Raw genomic sequence first — 18,642 nt, forward strand, 5'->3', positions numbered from 1 at the left:
CGCCAAACCGCTGCGCCACCCAGGGATCCCCTCAGGGGCCTTTTCAAATCTAGCCCGAGCGAATCCTTTCAACTGTAGTTCCCTTTTTCAGAGCTGAGGGAACACATGAGTCATTTGCAGAACTTACTGTTAGATACCCTCCTGGGAACAAAGCATGTGGACAGTGCAGCACTCATCAAACTCCAGGAGCGAAGCTTGTGTGTGGCATCGCCAGGATTTAGTGTAAGGAAAAGCAAGTTTGGGTGTAAGCATTTTAACTTTTTTTTTTTTTTTTTTGGAAAAATCCATAGTAAACATTTTAGGTTTCTGGACTATATGACCTGTGTCACAACTGCTATGCAGTTTTAATAGGAAAAAAGGGTATATACAATACATAAAAGAATGGGTGTGACTATGTTCCAACAAATCTTTATGAACACTGAAATTTGAATTTCCTGTAATTTTTACAAATCACACAATACTCTTCTAGTGCTTTTTTATTTATTTTTTATTTTTTTAAAGATTTTATTTATTTATTCATGAGAGACAAAGAGAGAGAGAGAAACAGACACAGGCAGAGGGAGAAGCAGGCTCCACACGGGGAGCCCGATGTGGGACTCGATCCCCAGGACTCCAGCATCACGCCCCGAGCCAGAAGGCAGACGCCCAACCGCTGAGCCACCCAGGCGTCCCTATTCTAGTGCTTTTTAAAATCTACTGACTTAAAAATGTAAAAACCATTCTTAGCTTGCAGGCCTACAAAAATAAATTTGGGCCAAATTTGGCCAGCCTGCCACAGTTTGCTCACTCTTTACTTCTGCAGGTAATGCCTGGTGATGTCCGAACACTTGTGAATGGATTCGCCAAGAACCCTTTACAAACCAGAAGAGAAGGATTGTATTTCAAGGAAAAGGACTACAAATGTATCCGGGCAGATGACTATTCTCTTTACGCTAAGAATGTGAGTGTTCAGGATTTGAAGACAGCTCGGTAAAACCTTAAGAATTTGATTCCAATTTGCTGATCTCGTTTATAAAACATTAGGCCTTTTACTCCAGTGGCAATGTCTGAGACAGAAATCTAATGCTAGAAAGGAATATGTAAAAGAAAGTACGAACAGGGAGCTTAGTTGAGAAACATTCATTCCAGAATCTATCAACTGAACCTTGCCTGAAGTATCTCTTTTCAGTACTCTATACTCTACATCCTCCTTCATCTTAAAAAAAAAAAAAAAAGAAGAAAAGTTATAGCATTCTTGTACTTAAGACATCTTCAATAAGGAAATAAGGAGATGAAATTCACGTTTACTGGATGCCCTATCTTATGGGTTAAGCACACTTCATCAGCATTATAAACTAAGTAGCCTCACAAGGTTAAATAACTTCCTTAGTCATGCTGCAGAAAATGGAGGCACTGGGATTCAAGCCCAAAGCTGTCCAATTCCAAAATGTATTACCTTCTCATTATATCAGTTCTCACTGGGATAGGGGTATATTACAGTCAGTTGGGGAACTTTTTCTAAATACACATGCGATATTACAAGTTCGCAATTTTTTTAGAAAAAACAACTAAGTTGGTGGAAAATAGTGAAGAGTCCAAATACAGATATGAGTGTATGGAAGTAAAGAAATGGCACAAGTGTGACCATAGTATAACTGCTACTCCTGTGACTAGAATCAAAAGAAAACAATCTGTTTTACTTTTATTCAGGAAAAAACTGGTGTGGTGGTTGTGAAGACCCATCTATATCTTCTGGTGGCAACTTACACCGAAGGCATGTATCCTAGTGTTTGTGTGGAAGCCACAGAGAAGCTGGGTAAGTTTGTTCCCGCACCCCCCCCCCCCATGCCTCTTTCCCTATGGTAGTCAGATCTTCTCACTGTCAGTAACTAAGAGCCAATACAAACCACCTACGGTGGAAAGGAGGAATTTATTGGAAGGATACTAGGGTTACTTACAGATCCGAGTGTAACAGCCATTGCAAAAAATGGACTCCAGGTGCTGCTGTTTTGGAATATAGGTGAGGTTTGGTGGGGTGAGGTCTAGGGCCTATGGCCAAGAAAGAATTCTTGAGACATCTTTGGTGCAAAATGGTGGTTTTATCAAAGCATGGGGACAGGACAGGTAGGCAGAAAGAGCTGCCACCCTGGGGTCCTGAGGAGTGGCCCATTATACACTTTCAAATTGGGAGGGGGTTAGAGGTAGTGTAAGCCTCCCAGGTATTTTGGGAACAAGGTTTCCAGGATTTTGAGGGGATTAGCTATTGTTAGGAAAGATCATTTATTACTATTGAGTAAAAACTCAGTCATGAGACCCTTCAGGTGTATATCAGTGGGCCATATGCTTGGGGAATGATTAACAACATGTATCTTGGGGGAAGGATAGAGATAAAGGAGGTTTCCAAAGGAAATTTTACATTTGGGCAGCCCAGGTGGCTCAGCAGTTTAGCGCTGCCTTCAGCCCAGGGTGTGATCCTGGAGTCCCAGGATTGAGTCCCAAGTCTGGCTCCCTGAATGGAGCTTGCTTCTGCCTGTGTCTGTGCCTCTCTCAATCTCTCTCTCTCTCTCTTTCTTTGTATCTCTCATGAATAAATAAATAAAATCTTAAAAAAAAGAAAGAAAGAAATTTTATATTAAAGTAGACTTACGGGGTCGTGGGGTTTGGGCTAGGATTGCCTTTTGTCCTTGGCAAAGTATTAACATCGAGGCAGTTGAGTCCCTAGAAGAATGTCACTGCCTATTTCAAAGACTTGTCAAGGGATCCCTGGGTGGCTCAGTGGTTTAGCGCCTGCCTCTGGCCCAGGGTGTGATCCTGGAGTTCCAGGATGGAGTCCCACATCAGGTTCCCTGCATGGAGCCTGCTTCTCCCTCTGCCTGTGTCTCTGTCTCTCTGTGTCTCTCATGAATGAATGAATGAATGAATGAATAAATTAAATAAAATTATCTTCAGGGCATGTGAGTGGTTCAGTGGCTGAGCATCTGCCTTTGGTTCAGGTCATGATCCCGGGGTCCTGGGATCGGGTCCCACTGTCTGCAGGGAGCCTGCTTCTCCCTCTGCCTATGTCTCTGCCTCTCTCTCTCTCTCTCTCTCTCTCTCTCTCTCTCTCTCTCTTTTGTCTCTCATGAATAAATAAATAAAAATATTTTTAAAAATAATAAAAAATAAAAAAATAAGCCACCTGGGTGGCTTAGTCAGTTGGGCGTCTGCCTTCAGCTCAGAGTGTGATCCCAGGGTCCAGGGATCAAGCCCCACACATGGGGCTCCCTGCTCAGCAGGAAATCTGCTTCTTCCTCATACTCTCCTTCTGCCACTCTCCCCACTCCCATCCCACTCATGCTCTCTCTCTCTCTCTCAAATAAAGAAAATCTTTTTTACAAAAAGTCTTCGGGACGCCTCAGTGGCTCAGCAGTTGAGTGTCTGCTTTTCCATCCAGGGCATGATCCTGGAGTCCTGGGATCGAGTCCCACATCAGGCTCCCTGCATGGAGCCTGCTTCTCCCTCTGCCTATGTCTCTGCCTCTCACTCTCTCTCCATGTCTCTCATGAATAAATAAATAAAATATTAAAAAAAAAAATCTTCAGGGGATCCCTGGGTGGCTCAGCAGTTCAGCACCTGCCTTTGGCCAAGGGCCTGATCCTGGAGTCCCAGGATCGAGTCCCGCTTCAGGCTCCCAGCATAGAGTCTGCTTCTCCCCCTGCCTGTGTCTCTGACTCTCTCTCTCTCTATATATATATATATGTCTATCATGAATAAATTTTAAAAAATCTTCAAACAAAACAATTGTATCTTAATCTCCTATCTTCAGTACCCAAGACAGTGTCTAGTGTTGAGTAAGCAATAATACATATTGGATGAGCAAATAAATGAGTGGCTTTTGGCCTAACAGAATCAGGGAAGACTTCAGAGAAATGAATCTTAAAAAATTGAGAAAATAAGTACCATCACAGAAAAAAATACACACAAATGTATGTATGCACAGACCTTCCCAGTCGTTATAAATATTTCCTGGCATGGAGTTTCATAAACCATGCTACATAGCTGGCAATGAGGTATTCTAACAGTAAACAGGACTGAGCCTGGACAGGACACAACTTTGGAAGCATCTAATAGAAGGAACTCTATCCAACCTGGAAGAAACAGGCTATTAACAACAACCTTTTCTGAACACATGTAAAAATTTGAGGGAGGTTCAGTTTCAGTAGACTAGGGTTGGAGCAAGAAGACAAAACAAACCTGTAGGGATGCCTGGTGGCTCAGCAGTTGAGTGTCTGCCTTCGGCTCGGGTAGTGACCCCACATTTCTGGGATCGAGTCCCACGTCGGGCTCCCTGCATGGAGTCTGCTTCTCCCTCTGCCTCTGCTTCTCTCTATGTGTCTCATGAATAAATAAATACAATCTTAAAAAAACAAACCTGTAGATTTGGGCTAATTATCTAATTAAAAGTATATAGAAAATGAGACTAGGAAAATGGGCAATTAAGCTATCAAGAGGCCAGATTCTATCCTACCAGTTAGGGCCTAGGGCTAGTTCCCCAGGTCTCCTTTGGCGACCAGGGATGTTGCCTGACCATGTAAAGTAGATTCTGTGGCTTGCAGTAAAGGTTTAGATTCTGGTTTAGGATCACAAAAGACTCCAAAGAGTATGTGCTAGTTAGAAGGAGATAGCTGGTATCATGCTACTAAAATCCCACTGCTCTAGGAAGGGATGGGCTGTCTCGGAAGGGGTTGGATTCTCATGAGGGATGGTTGAGGCTGATACCTACTAAGGAACCAGTTACTTGTCTCATTACTTCTGTTTCCTTTGCTTATGTTTTCTTATATTTTTCTCTATCAAAAAATTCTACATGATAATTATAGAAAATTTGGGAAATAAAGAGTTATGACTATTTAAAAATGTTTTATTATGAAAGATTCTAGGAGATATATATATATCTTTGAGAGCAGAGATTGGGTCTTAGCTATCCAGTCATCCTTGTATCTCTCATCTCTAGCACATGGTAGTCACTCCCAATGTCTGTGGAATAAGTATAATGAAGCATGTTGTATTGACAATTTGTTGCTCACAAATAATAACCAGATTCTGTTTCTTTTCAGGAGAATATCTAAGAAGAAAAGGAAATTAAGTCATAGAGGACTATGAAAGACAGCTTTTATTATTTTAGGGAACAGATCCTGAAGAAAAAGTAATGCCTTATTTTGTGGTTGAAATACTAGGAAAAAGATACTGAAAGGGAAGAATGAGTTAAGGGAGCAATTTTTCTTATTTCAAGAGATCCTCTTCTTTAATTGGAATTCTTTAATAAGCTTTACATGTTTTTTGCTTTTTGTTTTTAAGTGTTGGTCATTGGCTTGAGTGTGAGAACCCTGATAGCTGCCTGGGGCATATATTTTGAGAGATTCCTCCATGAGTGTTTTGTACTCCCATATGTCTTGCTGGGTATGCCAAGAATGTAAGGGCCCAACCACTGTTCATTCAAGCCATTTCTCAGGGCAATGTTTCAGGAAGCAACCTTGAACAATGAAGTAATGTCTCACTTCAGAACAAAGAGCAGACTATCTTACTGCTTGCTATAAAAGAGTTAAGCTCCCTGAACTCAGTGGTCCCATCCTGCAATGCAGCTTACTACGAGTGTGACATCCATCTGGTCCACCCCTTTGGGACTTGTGGAGGAGGGCAACACAAAGGCCACACTTTGGGCCACTAGTCAGAGAATTTGGTGGACATTCCACACTCCCTACTCTCTGAGGGCTTCTAATTTTTGTTGACCATTGGAAAGGCCTTTCAAAAGTCAACTCAAAAGAGTTTTTTAGGAATCAACTCAAAAATATTTTTAACTCTATCTCCCTGCTACTTTACATTACTTAGTGTGATTAATGAATGCACTCTTCTCCAGAAAGGGTTCATCTCCTTTCCTGGTCAGGACAATAAGGGTGGAGAGTTATAGGACCTGTTTTGAAAATTCAGGATTCTACCCTCACCATTTCTGGGCATGATGGATCTTTCTTTCCCCTAATAGCAACTCCAGACCAATCTGGTTGGTACAGTTTCAGGTGTCCCTGAGAAGGTAACACCTTACACCACTGGCATCAGGTTCTAGACCTCTTGTAGTTCTTGGTCTTATCAAGCAGCAAGGTACAATTTTCTTTTTTTTTTTTTAATTTTTATTTATTTATGATAGTCACAGAGAGACAGAGAGGCAGAGACACAGGCAGAGGGAGAAACAGGCTCCATGCAGCGGGAGCCTGATGTGGGACTCGATCCCGGGTCTCCAGGATCGCGCCCTGGGCCAAAGGCAAGCGCCAAACCACTGCGCCACCCAGGGATCCCAAGGTACAATTTTTTGAATTCCAAAAACATGCCACCTGGGGCTTTCCATGTAGATCTATGTATAGATTTTAACATCAGTCTTCATGCCAATGACTTCTCTTTATAAATCAGTACACTGACATCTAGATTTTATAACTTAGTCATGTTCATTATATACCTCCTCCACATGCTGTCAAGCTGGGGTTTTGAGCCTGCAAGGCAAAAGGTCTGACTCTGGACCACAGTGATCTCTAAAGTGGTAAAGGCCATCATGAAGCCTCTTGCCTGCTCACCAGCTGATCAGCCAGCCTTTCCTGGACACACACCCATGGCACTGCTGGGTGCCTAGTAGGGGCCCTTTCTGTAAACCTCCTCAAGGCAACTGCCTCACTGTCTAGAGCCCTCCTATGCAGATCTGTTCAGTTATTTCCTGTAATTCTCATTACAAAACTGTGTCCAGCTATTCAGAGAGACCCACAAAAGTGACTCTTTGATGGTAGGCACCTAGTAGCTACCGAGGAACCCAGGGACTAGATAATCTTCTGAAACATCAGGGGTTTCCAAACTAGAGATTTGTGTCCTGGAGGTCCACAAAGACTTTAGAAGGGGGGGGGGGGGACATGAATGGATTTAAGTGATTAACTTTTTCCCAGATCCTCAACTCTCATATGTACTTGCCTAAAACAGCTGGGACTGTCATATCAGCTCTAGCTTCCCACCTCCCCTCCCCAAGCTCCCTTTCCATATGAAAGAAAGGTCTACTCTCATCCAGCCCCAGTCTACTGTGATGCTTGGCTTGGAGTGCAAAAATTGCAGTATGCCAGAGGAAAGGAAAATTCAAAATATTTGTAATATTTTGTATGTTTGAAAACCCATCCTCTGGAGGCACCTGGGTGGCTCAGTGAGTTAAGTGTCTGCCTTAGGCTCAGGTCATGATCCCAGGGTCCTGGGATGGAGCCTGCATCAGGCGTCCTGCTCAGCAGGGAGTTTACTTCTCCCTCTTTCCCTCCCCCTACTCTCTCTCTCTCCCTCAAGTAAATAAAATCTTTACAAAAAATAAAAATCCATCCTCTGTTGTCAAATTTTACATCATATATATGAGAAGTAGAGTTCCATGAGAATAAAGTAAAAAGAGCATTAATGAGAAATAGTGCAAATCTCTTTATCATTTGTCTAGGAGAGGAAGGCTCTATGTCTTATCTATTTCTTAAAACTCAGAAGCAAGATGATTGTCATATGACATGTATTAACATGATTACTTAAAAAGAGAAACCTTCTCTGACAGAAAGTAATTTTATTTAGCTGATTATTTAACAACGAGGACTGACTTTGCCAATAAGAACGTCACAGATGTTTTTTATAATTAAGTCTACAGCTCCAAGATGTTAATGAAAATATATTTGAAGTATATGATAAGGTAGAAGGATTTGATTTTTTAAATTGTCTTGGCAAAAGTATATTAAAATTAACATTTTTGCTTTCTGGATCCTTTGTGAGCATATCAATTTAAACAAGGTGTCTCTAAGTGGAAAAAACAGCAGATATAATTAATAATCATTTGATAAATCTTCACAAAACTTTGTTGGTATAAACCCAGAAGCTAAGAACCTGAATGACACTTATGGCTGGGTAACAAATCCTTAACAGGTTGAGTGGTTCCCAAGTCTTTGCTTTCAAAAAAATTGAAGAAAGACCTAATTAAGTTGCCAGGTAATAGATCATTGAAAATAATTTTTCATGATAGATCATTATATAGTTTTTAATCATATAACTCAGAGCTATTCAGAGAATTGGCTGACATTCCTATAATGAAATTCTCTTTCCCCATCTAATTTATGCAAATTAAGTTCACCAGAGCTTGTCTATAAAAATGAAAAATAGGAAGAGAATTAATGTTGATTCCAGTCTTATTCCAGCAATGAGTAATATTCATCCACAGACGTAATAATTACTTGGAAAAATTCAACCCCTCCAATGGTCATTAAGAAATGTCTTTCCAATAAAATTTTACTTTTCATGTTCAATAATTATTAATATTTAAAATAATACTTAAAATAATATAAAAATTCAAAATAATGTTTTGATCAACTGTGGACTAAGAATATTGTCATATTGTAATGATAATAAAATCCAGAAGAGGGTCGCCTGGATGGCTCAGCGGTTGGGCACCTGCCTTGGGCTCAGGTCATGATCCCGAGATCCGGGATCAAGTCCCACATCGGGCTCCCTGAGAGGAGCCTGCTTCTTCCTCTGCCTGTGTCTCTGCCTCTCACTCAGTCTGTGTCTCTCATGAATAAATAAATATTAAAATATATATAAAAAATAAAATCCAGAAGAAATTTAACACTTAGAGCCCTATGGTCACAGGAAATAACTTTTTAAATTAGGGTCAGTTTTCATATACATTTTTGTTCCAGGTAAAAATGATCAATAAAGCATAAAATACAGCAGTATAAAATTCTCTGAGAAAAGTAGAATCAAAATATGAGTACTAGAAGAAAAATGACATTTTAAAACTTCCAACTGTTAACTGTTTTGTGCATTTTTAGTGGATGATTATAAATATCAAATTATTCTGAAATCTGGATTCTACTTGATACATTTAAAAGCCTGATACAGGGACGGTTGGGTGGCTCAGCGGTTGAGCACCTACCTGCCTTTGGCTCAGGGCATGATCCCACAGTGCCAGGATCGAGTCCCACATCGGGCCCCCTGCATGGAGCCTGCTTCTCCCTCTGCCTGTGTCTCTGCCTCTCCCTCTCTCTCTTTTTTTTTAAACGCTTTGACTCACTCTTCATCTTTATTTTTTTTAATATTTTTTTTCTTTATTTATTTATGATAGTCACACAGAGAGAGATAGAGAGGCAGAGGGAGAAGCAGGCTCCATGCACCGGGAGCCCGACGTGGGATTCGATCCTGGGTCTCCAGGATCACGCCCTGGGCCAAAGGCAGGTGCCAAACCACTGCACCACCCAGGGATGCCCTCTCCCTCTCTTTCTCTGTGTCTCTCATGAATAAATAAATAAAATCTTTAAAAATAAATAAAGAAAAGCCTGATACAAGAGTTTTTAAATGTTAATATTTATGACCAGAGATCATATCTTTTGCACTATTTAAATTTAGGATTAAATATTTTAGATATCAACTTTAAAATGTAAGAGGGGACAGACCATAGTTTTTCAAAAAGTTTTGTCTAGTTGAGAATAAAGCGTGAAGACCACTGCCCAGAGAAAGAAGTGCCTTGGACATTGAATCACATGGATGTGTGTCCAGGAAGATGACAGGGACAGGTAGCCAAAGAAGCAGGCCACAAAATATGGGGACAGAGGACCCTACTAGTCTGACTCCAAGCCTACTCTCTCCCAGAGCTTTCCTAAGTCCCTGCTCCTGGGATTTGCCCCACCAACCTCAGTGAGGAGTTCCCAAGGAGAGAGGGAAGAAATAGCCCAGAGGAAGTCATGCAGGCACGTAGCTGGCATGAACAACCGAGACATGAGCTACTCCAGCTCCTCCAGGGAAAATTGTCAGCCCTTACTCTGCTCCAGAACCACAAGTCATCACTGAGCTGCTGGGCTGCCAAAGCTTAGGCTTGGTCACCAGAGCAGCTGTTGCCTCAAGGTGACTCCGTGGCACTGTGCAAAAGCCTTTGAAGGAGCTGGGACCCCGCTGGACATCTGGAAGACATTATTCTGGGCCCCCAACACCGTTTAACTTAAAGCAGCAGCAACAGCAACTGAATGTCAGATCAGTGCCTCCATCTCATTCCTAATGCAGAAGATCTTATTTGTTCTACTAAAATATAAACCCTTGGGGAGACTCTTTAGAGGCCAGAGATGTGGAAGACCATGAAATACTGCCACTGCAAAAATCACCCAATTCCAAAATTTGGATCTTGACAGAAAGGGAATTGGAGTAGGACGTGCTTTAAGAAAAGCACCTGCTTCATGGGATGGCCATCTGCCTTCAGCAAACAAGAGGACTGACATTGGACCCTGGACCCCTCTTATCAGACCCACTTACTCCCAACCTCTAGGAGCCAGCAGCATTTTGGGACTAGACATCTAGACACTGGGGAGCGCTAAAGCCCCCTGCCAGGCGCACTGGTAGATCAGGGACACAGCAGGTTTTGCTGCCTTGCAGGAGCCATGCTCAATATGTCACTGTCCCTGAAGGGCTCCTTATGCCCATGCCACCATGGTAAGACTGACCCTGCCCTAGGCTGCAGCCATCCTGGAGGCCTGGCTCACTGCTTTCCAGCTGCTACACTGGATGAGTGAGGAAGACCCTCAACACCTAGAGACTCCTCCTACCAGTCGTGCCCTGTCACCTAAAGCTAACTGCTGACACTAACTCAGGCCTCTAACTGCCCTAACCCTCATCTCTGAGTCCCTCACCGGTGCACTGACACACTCTGGCCTCTAACCCCAATGTCAATAGAACCTGTTCTCCATACAGACAATTGTGGACAGTTTTTATGACTGATGTGAGGCAAAACCAGGTTTCTCAGAGCAGTTCCAGCTGCTTGTCTTCATCCCTAGAAGGGAGGAAACTGTCCTTCAGTCCTTCTGGGTCCTTTGCAGGCAGTGGAGGATAGACTCTTGTTCCATTTATCTTATACAAAGAGGGTATCAGGGACACCTGGGTGACTCAGTGGTTGAGCGGCTGCCTTTGGCCCAGGGCGTGATCCCGGGAGTCCCACGTCAGGCTCCCTGCATGGAGCCTGCCTATGTCTCTGCCTCTCTCTCTCTGTCTCTCATGAATAAATAAATAAAAATAAAAATAAAAAAGAGGGTATCAAAGTGGCCCAGGCATCTGTCCTAGGAGCCCTCTAGACTCTCGGCTCAGGAGGCCCCTTCAGAACTCTCTGATCCTCAACTCTGTTTGCCTGCTGGATTGATTTTGCACAAACCCAGCTCTGAAACTCTGGATGGCTTCTCCCACTCAGTGCCTTCTGTGACCCAGGCCCAACCTGACCCTTGACTTGTCTCTCAATACACCCTCAGTAAAATAGATAGTTTATCTTTCCAAAGCCAACCCTATACCTTCCCTTCCCTGTGCCTTTGCTGGCTCGATGTATTTTTTTAAAAGATTTTATTTATTAATGAGACAGAGAGAGAGAGAGAGAGGCAGAGACACAGGCAGGGGGAGAAGCAGGCTCCATGCAGGGAGCCTGATGCAGGACTGGATCCCATGACTCCAGGATCATGCCCTTGGCTGAAGGCAGGCACTAAACGACTGAGCCACCCAGGTGTCTGGCTAAGTATATTCTAACTTAGATTGTTGCCATAAGAGGTATATAAGAGGGGGTGACAGCGCTCATTCCTCTTGACGCTGGAGATGTGGGCACAGCTGCCCCATTCAGTTGACCAAAATGTTTAGAGCCATTTCCCTGGTGACCACAAGCTCCAAGAAGGAAATTGAGGTGGTTCAGAAGCTGGGTGCCACAGTGGGTTTGATTATAAGAAGGACTTCTCTGTAGGTGCTGAACACCATGCAGGGTATGGATGTGTATGTTTCTACCGGGAAACATTTTAAGGGAAGGCCAAACTAATCTTATTCTCTGGCTCAACCCTTTGTGTCTTGGCCTACTTCCTCCTCTTCCAGAATCTTTTCCACTTTTCTCTCTTGTATTAGTTTATTATTAGTTTAGTGCCACCTTTGGTCCAGGGCCTGATCCTGGAGACCTAGGATGGAGTCCTGCATGGGGCTCCCTGCATGGAGCCTGCTTCTCCTTCCGCCTGTGTCTCTGCCTCCCTCTCTCTCTCTCTCTCTCTGTCCCTCATGAATGAATAAATAAAATCTTTAAAAAAAAAAAAGATTTTGTTTATTTAAGAGAGTATGAGATCCCTAGGGAGAGGACGCTTTCTCTGCAGGCAGTGAGGGCTGAAACCTGTCCTGCCGCCGGAAGAAAGACGGGTTTCCCAGGCCGAGAGAGAGAGAGAGAGAGAGAGAGAGAGAGAGAGAGAGAGAGAGAGAACCTGATTCGCTGTCACTAGCTTTGCATCTTAAAAGGGGAAGGAGGAGCGACGGGAGGTCGGTTCGGGCCAGTCCCACCGCTGGCACGCTGCCCCGAGCCCCGAGCCCCGAGCCCCGCCGTCCTTGGCGCTCGCTGCAGAGGCAGCCCCGGGCGCAGGGCCCTCCTCCAGGCGCCCGAGGGCCGCGAGCGCAGGACCGCGCCGCCGGAAGCGGTGGAAGAGTGGGGCCCCAGTAAGTGTCCGGGAACCCACGCCCGGGCCGGTGGGGTGGGGTGGGGTGGGGTGGGGTGGGGGTGGCTCCCAACTCCGAGGGAGCGCAGCTTGCCTCACGCTCTTCAGTGTCTCCCCGTCCGCTGCAGCCAAGCCGGAGGCTGTCCCCGTCCCATCGGCCCTAACTGGTGTCTTCGGCGGGTATCTGTCCTTAAGCTGCAGGGACCTCGCAGGAAGGAGGGCGGGGCGCGGCGAGGGCCAGACCCTCTGGAGACCCAAAGGGAAGCCGCTGGCCGGCAGGGGGCGCTGCGCTCCGCAAAGCGCCTCGGGCTCCCTCCCTTGCTTCTAGGGTGTCCTCGGAGAACATGTTAGCTGTGCACTTCGACGAGCCGGGAGGACCCGAAAACCTTTACTTGAAGGAGGTGGCCAAGCCCAGCCCAGGAGAGGGCGAAGTCCTCCTGAAGGTGGCGGCCAGCGCCCTGAACCGAGCCGATTTACATCAGGTACCCAAGAGTCAGGCTGTGGCTGCGGCAGGGTGGGACTCCAGAGTCTTCCGTAAACATTCGCCAGACGGATGGAGGAATGACCTACGGCACTGCCAGTAACACTCATCAAGACGTGTCTGCAGAATGTGTGCTGGGGCTTCTAAGACCACATACAGGGATAGTTACAAAGCAGCAGCCACCCTGTGCTAATCCATCATCCAGTCCGGCTTCCAGATAAGGAGATGGGAACTACCATTTGTTGAGGGGGTTGTGGCTCTAGGCCTTGCTCTATCACATTTACCCCTCAGGCAACCCTGCTTACCATTCCTATTATTCAGAAAAAGAAACTGAGGGGCGGAGGTTAAGCAATACACCCAAGGCCACACAGGGCTGCTGTAATTCAAATCCAGGGCTTTGTGGTTACAAAGTCTGCATTCTTTCCACTCTGAGGGCCCTGGAACTGGCTGGGGACTGTACTCTAGGAATCTTCTGTTTTTTTGCTATTTGAAGTGCTAAACTGAGCCACATGCATCAATTGGGGTAATTGAGAAATGTGTGCCAGAATCACCTGGGGCACTTTTCCAAAATAAGCATGACCAGAACCCAGGCATGTATACGCTGAAAAAGCTCCTCAAATGGTTCTAGTGCACACTCTTAGCTCACATTCTCTTCTTCACTTTACTCTGAAGCCTCTAGTCAGAGGCTTCTGAGGATTTCAGTGAGTGAATACAAAGCCTGGCACTTAAATATATAAGAACTATCATTAAGGAGTTCACGGTTTTGTTCCTAGTCTGGCTACTAATTTACTTTGTGACCTTGGACAAAGCATTTCCCTGGGCAGGTTTCAGTTCCTCCATTTGTAAAACAAGGCATTTAGATAAAGTCAATAGCTAAGGACCCTCCCAATTCTGACATCCACTGATTATGTGACCTTCAGCCTCTTTTTTTTTTTTTTTTTTTAAGATTTTATTTATCCATTCATAAGAGAACAGAGAGAGAGAGAGAGAGGGCAGAGACACAGGCAGAGGGAGAAGCAGGCTCCATGCAGGGAGCCTAATGTGGGACTCAATCCCAGGTCTCCAGGATCACGCCCTGGGCTCTTTGGCGGCCCTAAACTGCTGAGCCACCCGGGCTGCCCCCGACCTTCAGCGTCTTATTTGAATTACTTCTCCTGTCTCTTTTCCTGACTTATAAAACCTGACTTTATCCTGATTTTTCTGAGAAAAAGGGGGGCTATTGGTAGAGGGTCAGGGATAGTGGCATACACATTTCTGATCTTGCTCACCACTTAGTGCACCCTTTTTTGTGCAGAGACAAGGCCAATACGCCCCACCCCCAGGAGCCAGCAGCATTTTAGGACTGGAAGCATCTGGACACATAGCAGAGCTGGGGCCTGCCTGCCAGGGGCACTGGAAGATTGGGGACCCAGCCATGGTTCTGCTGCCCGGCGGGGGACAGGCTCAATATGTCACTGTCCCTGAAGAGCTCCTTATGCCCATCCCAGCGGGACTGACCCTATCCCAGGCTGCAGCCATCCCAGAGGCCTGGCTTACCGCCTTCCAGCTATTACATCTCTTGGGTGAGGAGGCCCCCCCCAAACTTACTCTATACAGTGTGGTTCAGTTACTTCATGACTCCCCCACCTCAAAACCCAGCAGTCCTCTGGGGCACCTTTGGGCTGGCCGCCAAGCCATACCCAACCTCAGCACCTCATTCTAATATACTACTAGTAGTATCAGGTCCTCATACCATGTTAGCAATGGCCTGATGTTGAGGCTGAAAATCACAGTTACCAGATAGAAAGCCTGAAAAGCACTGGATAGAAGGCATGTGCATATCTTCACATCATAGGCCCACCAGTCATCCCAGCCGCACAAAGTCCTGCTGGGCTTCTCTCTGCGAGCCCTAGTGCAGTAGAAGGGGCCAATCAACTTTTATTCCTCCCCAATCCCACTGAAGCCAGCCAGGGGCTAATGGGAGGGAACCTAAGATGATTTGTGCCTGCTGTCAGAGAGCTCAGTGAAACTGGGAAGACAAGGCATGCACAGGAATTAGACAACCACAGAGTTCAGAAGATGGCCTTGTTTCCAACTACAATAGAAAGTCAAGATGGGAACAGTTAGTGTGGCCACGGGTGGTCAGAGAGAGCTTTCTGGAAGAGGAGGATTGGAAGGATGGGTAAAATGGAGATGGACAGAAGACAGGCCTAAGGTGGCTTAGGAGAGTGTCAAGGTGAAATCAGCTGCTCCACTCAGAAGGAAGGATGATGATTATTATCTGTGAAAGATGAGACTGGGACTGGCTTTTAGTGGCCTTGAATGGTACATTGTCTGGACTTGATGCAAAAGCCCACTGAGAACCACTTTATATCTTGAGGAGAAAGTGAGCTAACAAAAGCTCCATTTTAGGAAGAGGAGCCTGGTGATTGTGCGTGGTGCCTGGATCAGTGAGACCAGCTGGAGGCCAGTTTCAGACATAAGAGGAACTGGCTTCAGATGGTGACAGTGAGAATGGCAGTTATTCTTATTAAGGTATATGTCAGAGATGCATGTCTCAGTGTTATTCCATAAATAAAACGTACATTATGGATGTGGCTGCTTCCTATGGAGGAAGTATTTCAAAGGATTGTTTCCCACTTTGACAAGAGGCAGGAAAAAAAATAAAGAGCTGTCATTATGCTCTCTTAAGAGAGCAAGAGATTTGGCATTTGGTGGGCCAGGGCAGATGCATGGGGTATAATATGCCTGCATGGGGAATGTGTAGCACTTGTAAAGACAATGGTTCCTGTACTTTGTGTCACAGGAAACGTTCAGGCCGGAGACTCTGTGCTAATCCATGCCGGAGCAAGTGGTGTGGGCACAGCTGCCATCCAACTGGCCCGGATGGCTGGAGCTATTCCTCTAGTCACAGCTGGCTCCCAGCACAAGCTTCAGATGGCAGAAAAGCTTGGAGCAGCTGCTGGATTCAATTACAAAGAAGAGGATTTTTCTGAAGCAACACTGAAATTCACCAAAGGTAAACAATAGCTTCTGCAGACCAATAGGAATTTCAGAGATGATTAAATCAAACCCTCACCAGCCTGAAGTTTGCCAGTGCTCTGGATCTGGCTTGCCTCTGCTAAATGCACAGCAGCTGTCCTAGCCAAATTCTAGTACTCCGGTGTTTGATCTCTGGAGACAGGCAGGCACTGTTTAGGACTAAAATGTTGCTGTGTGCATTCTTGTAAGTGATCATTCATACACATTTTAGAGACCAAATGAATCACAAAGTGTTGTACTGGAATTATCCAAGACCTCTTCTTCCAAGTCACTCTGCAATGGGTTATCAGGAGTGTGGGGCAGAGACTAGTTTAGTGCTGGTCATAGTAGGGTTAGGATGGTAGCTCCCTAAATGGGTGAGCCTCTGCATTCCAAAGCCAAATCTGTATATTTTTGGCTCATCCCTTTCCATTTTTCCATGAGCCAAAAAGGAGAGATGAAACCAAAGCTAGCAAAACTATGTATCAGATAACCCAGTGCAGAAACTTCATAATTTTTTTTTTAAGATTTTATTTATTCATGAGAGACAGAGAGAGAGAGAGGCAGAGACAGGCAGAGGGAGAAGTAGGCTCCACGAAGGGAGCCCAATGTGGGACTCCTTCCCGGGACTCCAGGATCAGGCCCTGGGCCAAAGGCAGGCGCTAAACTGCTGAGCCACCTGGGGATCCCAGAAACTTCATAATTTAGATGTGAACCCACCTGCCCTGTAGACTCCTATTCTATTCTCATTCATGACTGGGTGCCAGTGGGTTCTGTACTTACAGGGGGATCAAGAGAGATATCAGGTCATGGTATTGCCCTATTTCCCCCTTGCTGTGGCTAGGAATCATAAAAGATGAACTGAAAAAAAAAAAAAATAAAAGATGAACTGTAGAGCACACATGTATGATAGAGTTCAGCTACCTAAACTCCATCAGCAACAACGTTTCTATGAGCAATGTTTCTATTTCCAACCTATAGATATACCATTTGCACCTGTCTGTATTCAGGTATATATTCACAAATGTACCCTGGAATCTTATTTTGCACAAAGCATTCTGTGTCTGACGAGCATTACAAATCTGTGTTTCGTATGAAAGGTGCTGGAGTCAACCTTATTCTAGACTGCATAGGTGGATCCTACTGGGAGAAAAACGTCAACTGCCTGGCTCTTGATGGTCGCTGGATTCTCTATGGCCTGATGGGAGGAACGGACATCAGTGGACCTCTATTTTCAAAGCTACTTTTTAAACGAGGAAGTCTGATCACCACTCTGCTGAGATCTAGGGACAAAAAGGTAAATGAGTAAAAAGAAAACATGCAATTTAATTATTACCCACAAAAGTGTGATGTGTTTACATAGCTGCAAGAAAGGAAGATTTCACACATCTTAATGTTAGAGAGCCTATGTAGAACCCCCCCCCCTTGGATAAATAAGTAACCATTTTCACAGAACTAATTAAAAGTGGTCCATAGAAGTCTCAACATCTCAGAAAGAAGGTAGCTAATACTTCATATGTTTTTTAAACTTTCTAACAGAATGAAAAAAGCATTGACAATATTAGGAGATACTTCTAATAGTGCCAAGATGTTGCCTTCAAAGGCAGAACTCAGTGTGATTTTTAAAAAAGCCTCTTAGGTGAGTAAGGTTCAGGTTCTACCTTCAACAGGTTACATGTTATTGAAATCTGTGGCACTCTAGCAGGTGCTAGATTGGGGGATGTTTCCCAGTCTAGGGTTTCACACCCGTGGGACCTCAGAGCTTAAACATCCCTTTTGAACTCAGCTTGTATAAGTCCTGTCTGTGGCCACCCCCTGCTTTACATTTTAATATTTTAGTCCAGGATTCTGTCTGAGAAAGAAGTCCAGAAGTGAGGTTCTACATTTGGGGCATGCACCGCGTGCTGGTAGTGAAGGGGTTAGGTACCGCCTGTGCGCATTTTCAGCTGTGCACACGGTTCAGAGAGCGCACAAAGGCCGAGCAGGGCGGGGAGCGGCAAGGTTAGGGCCCTGCCTGGACTGATGGCCTCCTTTTCCTGATCTAAGTACAAGCAGACGCTGGTGGAGGCTTTCACAGAACACATCCTGCCCCACTTCTCCACGGAGAGCCCCCAACGTCTACTGCCGGTGCTGGACCGGGTGTACCCCGTGACTGCAATCCAGGAGGCCCACGCGTACATGGAGAGGAACCAGAACGTGGGCAAGATCGTCCTGCAGCTGCCTCGGTGAAGGAGGCCCTGGAGAAAGTCCACGGTCCCAGGAAGGACATCGGGCGCGACCGCAGGCCGCCCCGGAACCCACTGGCCCACCTCCCACCTAAAGCCCATCTAAGGAAATAAAGAGTAGATGCGAAGGGCGGCCGTCTCGCTGTGGCAGCCCCCGACCGCGAACTGAGGCCGCCGGGGGCGGGGCGGGGAGGCGGGAGGCGGGGCCGCCGGCGCCGCGGGGACAACTGCAAAGCCCGGAGCAGTGGGGGCGCTACGGGGCCGACAGTTCCGGCTGCGGGAACAGCGCGGGCCACCACCCCGAGGCTCCGCCGGGCGCACCTGCCCGAGGCCTGGCCCTCGCGGCCCAGGCCCGCCCTCCCACCACCCACCTGGGCGCAGCCCCGCCCCGCCCCCTGCGGCCCGCTTCCTTCTCTCAGGCCCGCCCCGGCCGGACCACCGCCCC

The 18,642-nt window shown here is 45.8% G+C and overlaps 2 protein-coding genes across 2 annotated transcripts; both read left to right on the top strand.

Annotated features, from left to right (window-relative positions):
- Positions 1–105: 105 nt before the first annotated feature.
- PFN4 (profilin family member 4) lies at positions 106–5,205 on the top strand. The gene is made up of 4 exons (XM_041754310.1): positions 106–222; positions 803–940; positions 1,690–1,795; positions 5,073–5,205. Exons 1-4 carry the CDS (start codon positions 106–108, stop codon positions 5,099–5,101), a joined length of 390 nt encoding a protein of 129 aa, XP_041610244.1. The 3' UTR covers positions 5,102–5,205.
- Positions 5,206–12,272: 7,067 nt separating this feature from the next.
- TP53I3 (tumor protein p53 inducible protein 3) lies at positions 12,273–18,352 on the top strand. Its single transcript, XM_041756805.1, has 6 exons — positions 12,273–12,492; positions 12,820–12,973; positions 14,267–14,534; positions 15,758–15,970; positions 17,073–17,269; positions 18,019–18,352. Exons 2-6 carry the CDS (start codon positions 12,836–12,838, stop codon positions 18,199–18,201), a joined length of 999 nt encoding a protein of 332 aa, XP_041612739.1. The 5' UTR covers positions 12,273–12,492; positions 12,820–12,835; the 3' UTR covers positions 18,202–18,352.
- Positions 18,353–18,642: the final 290 nt, after the last annotated feature.

This window comes from Vulpes lagopus, chromosome 5, assembly GCF_018345385.1.
Source record: "Vulpes lagopus strain Blue_001 chromosome 5, ASM1834538v1, whole genome shotgun sequence".
In the NCBI taxonomy this organism is placed as follows: Eukaryota; Metazoa; Chordata; class Mammalia; order Carnivora; family Canidae; genus Vulpes; species Vulpes lagopus.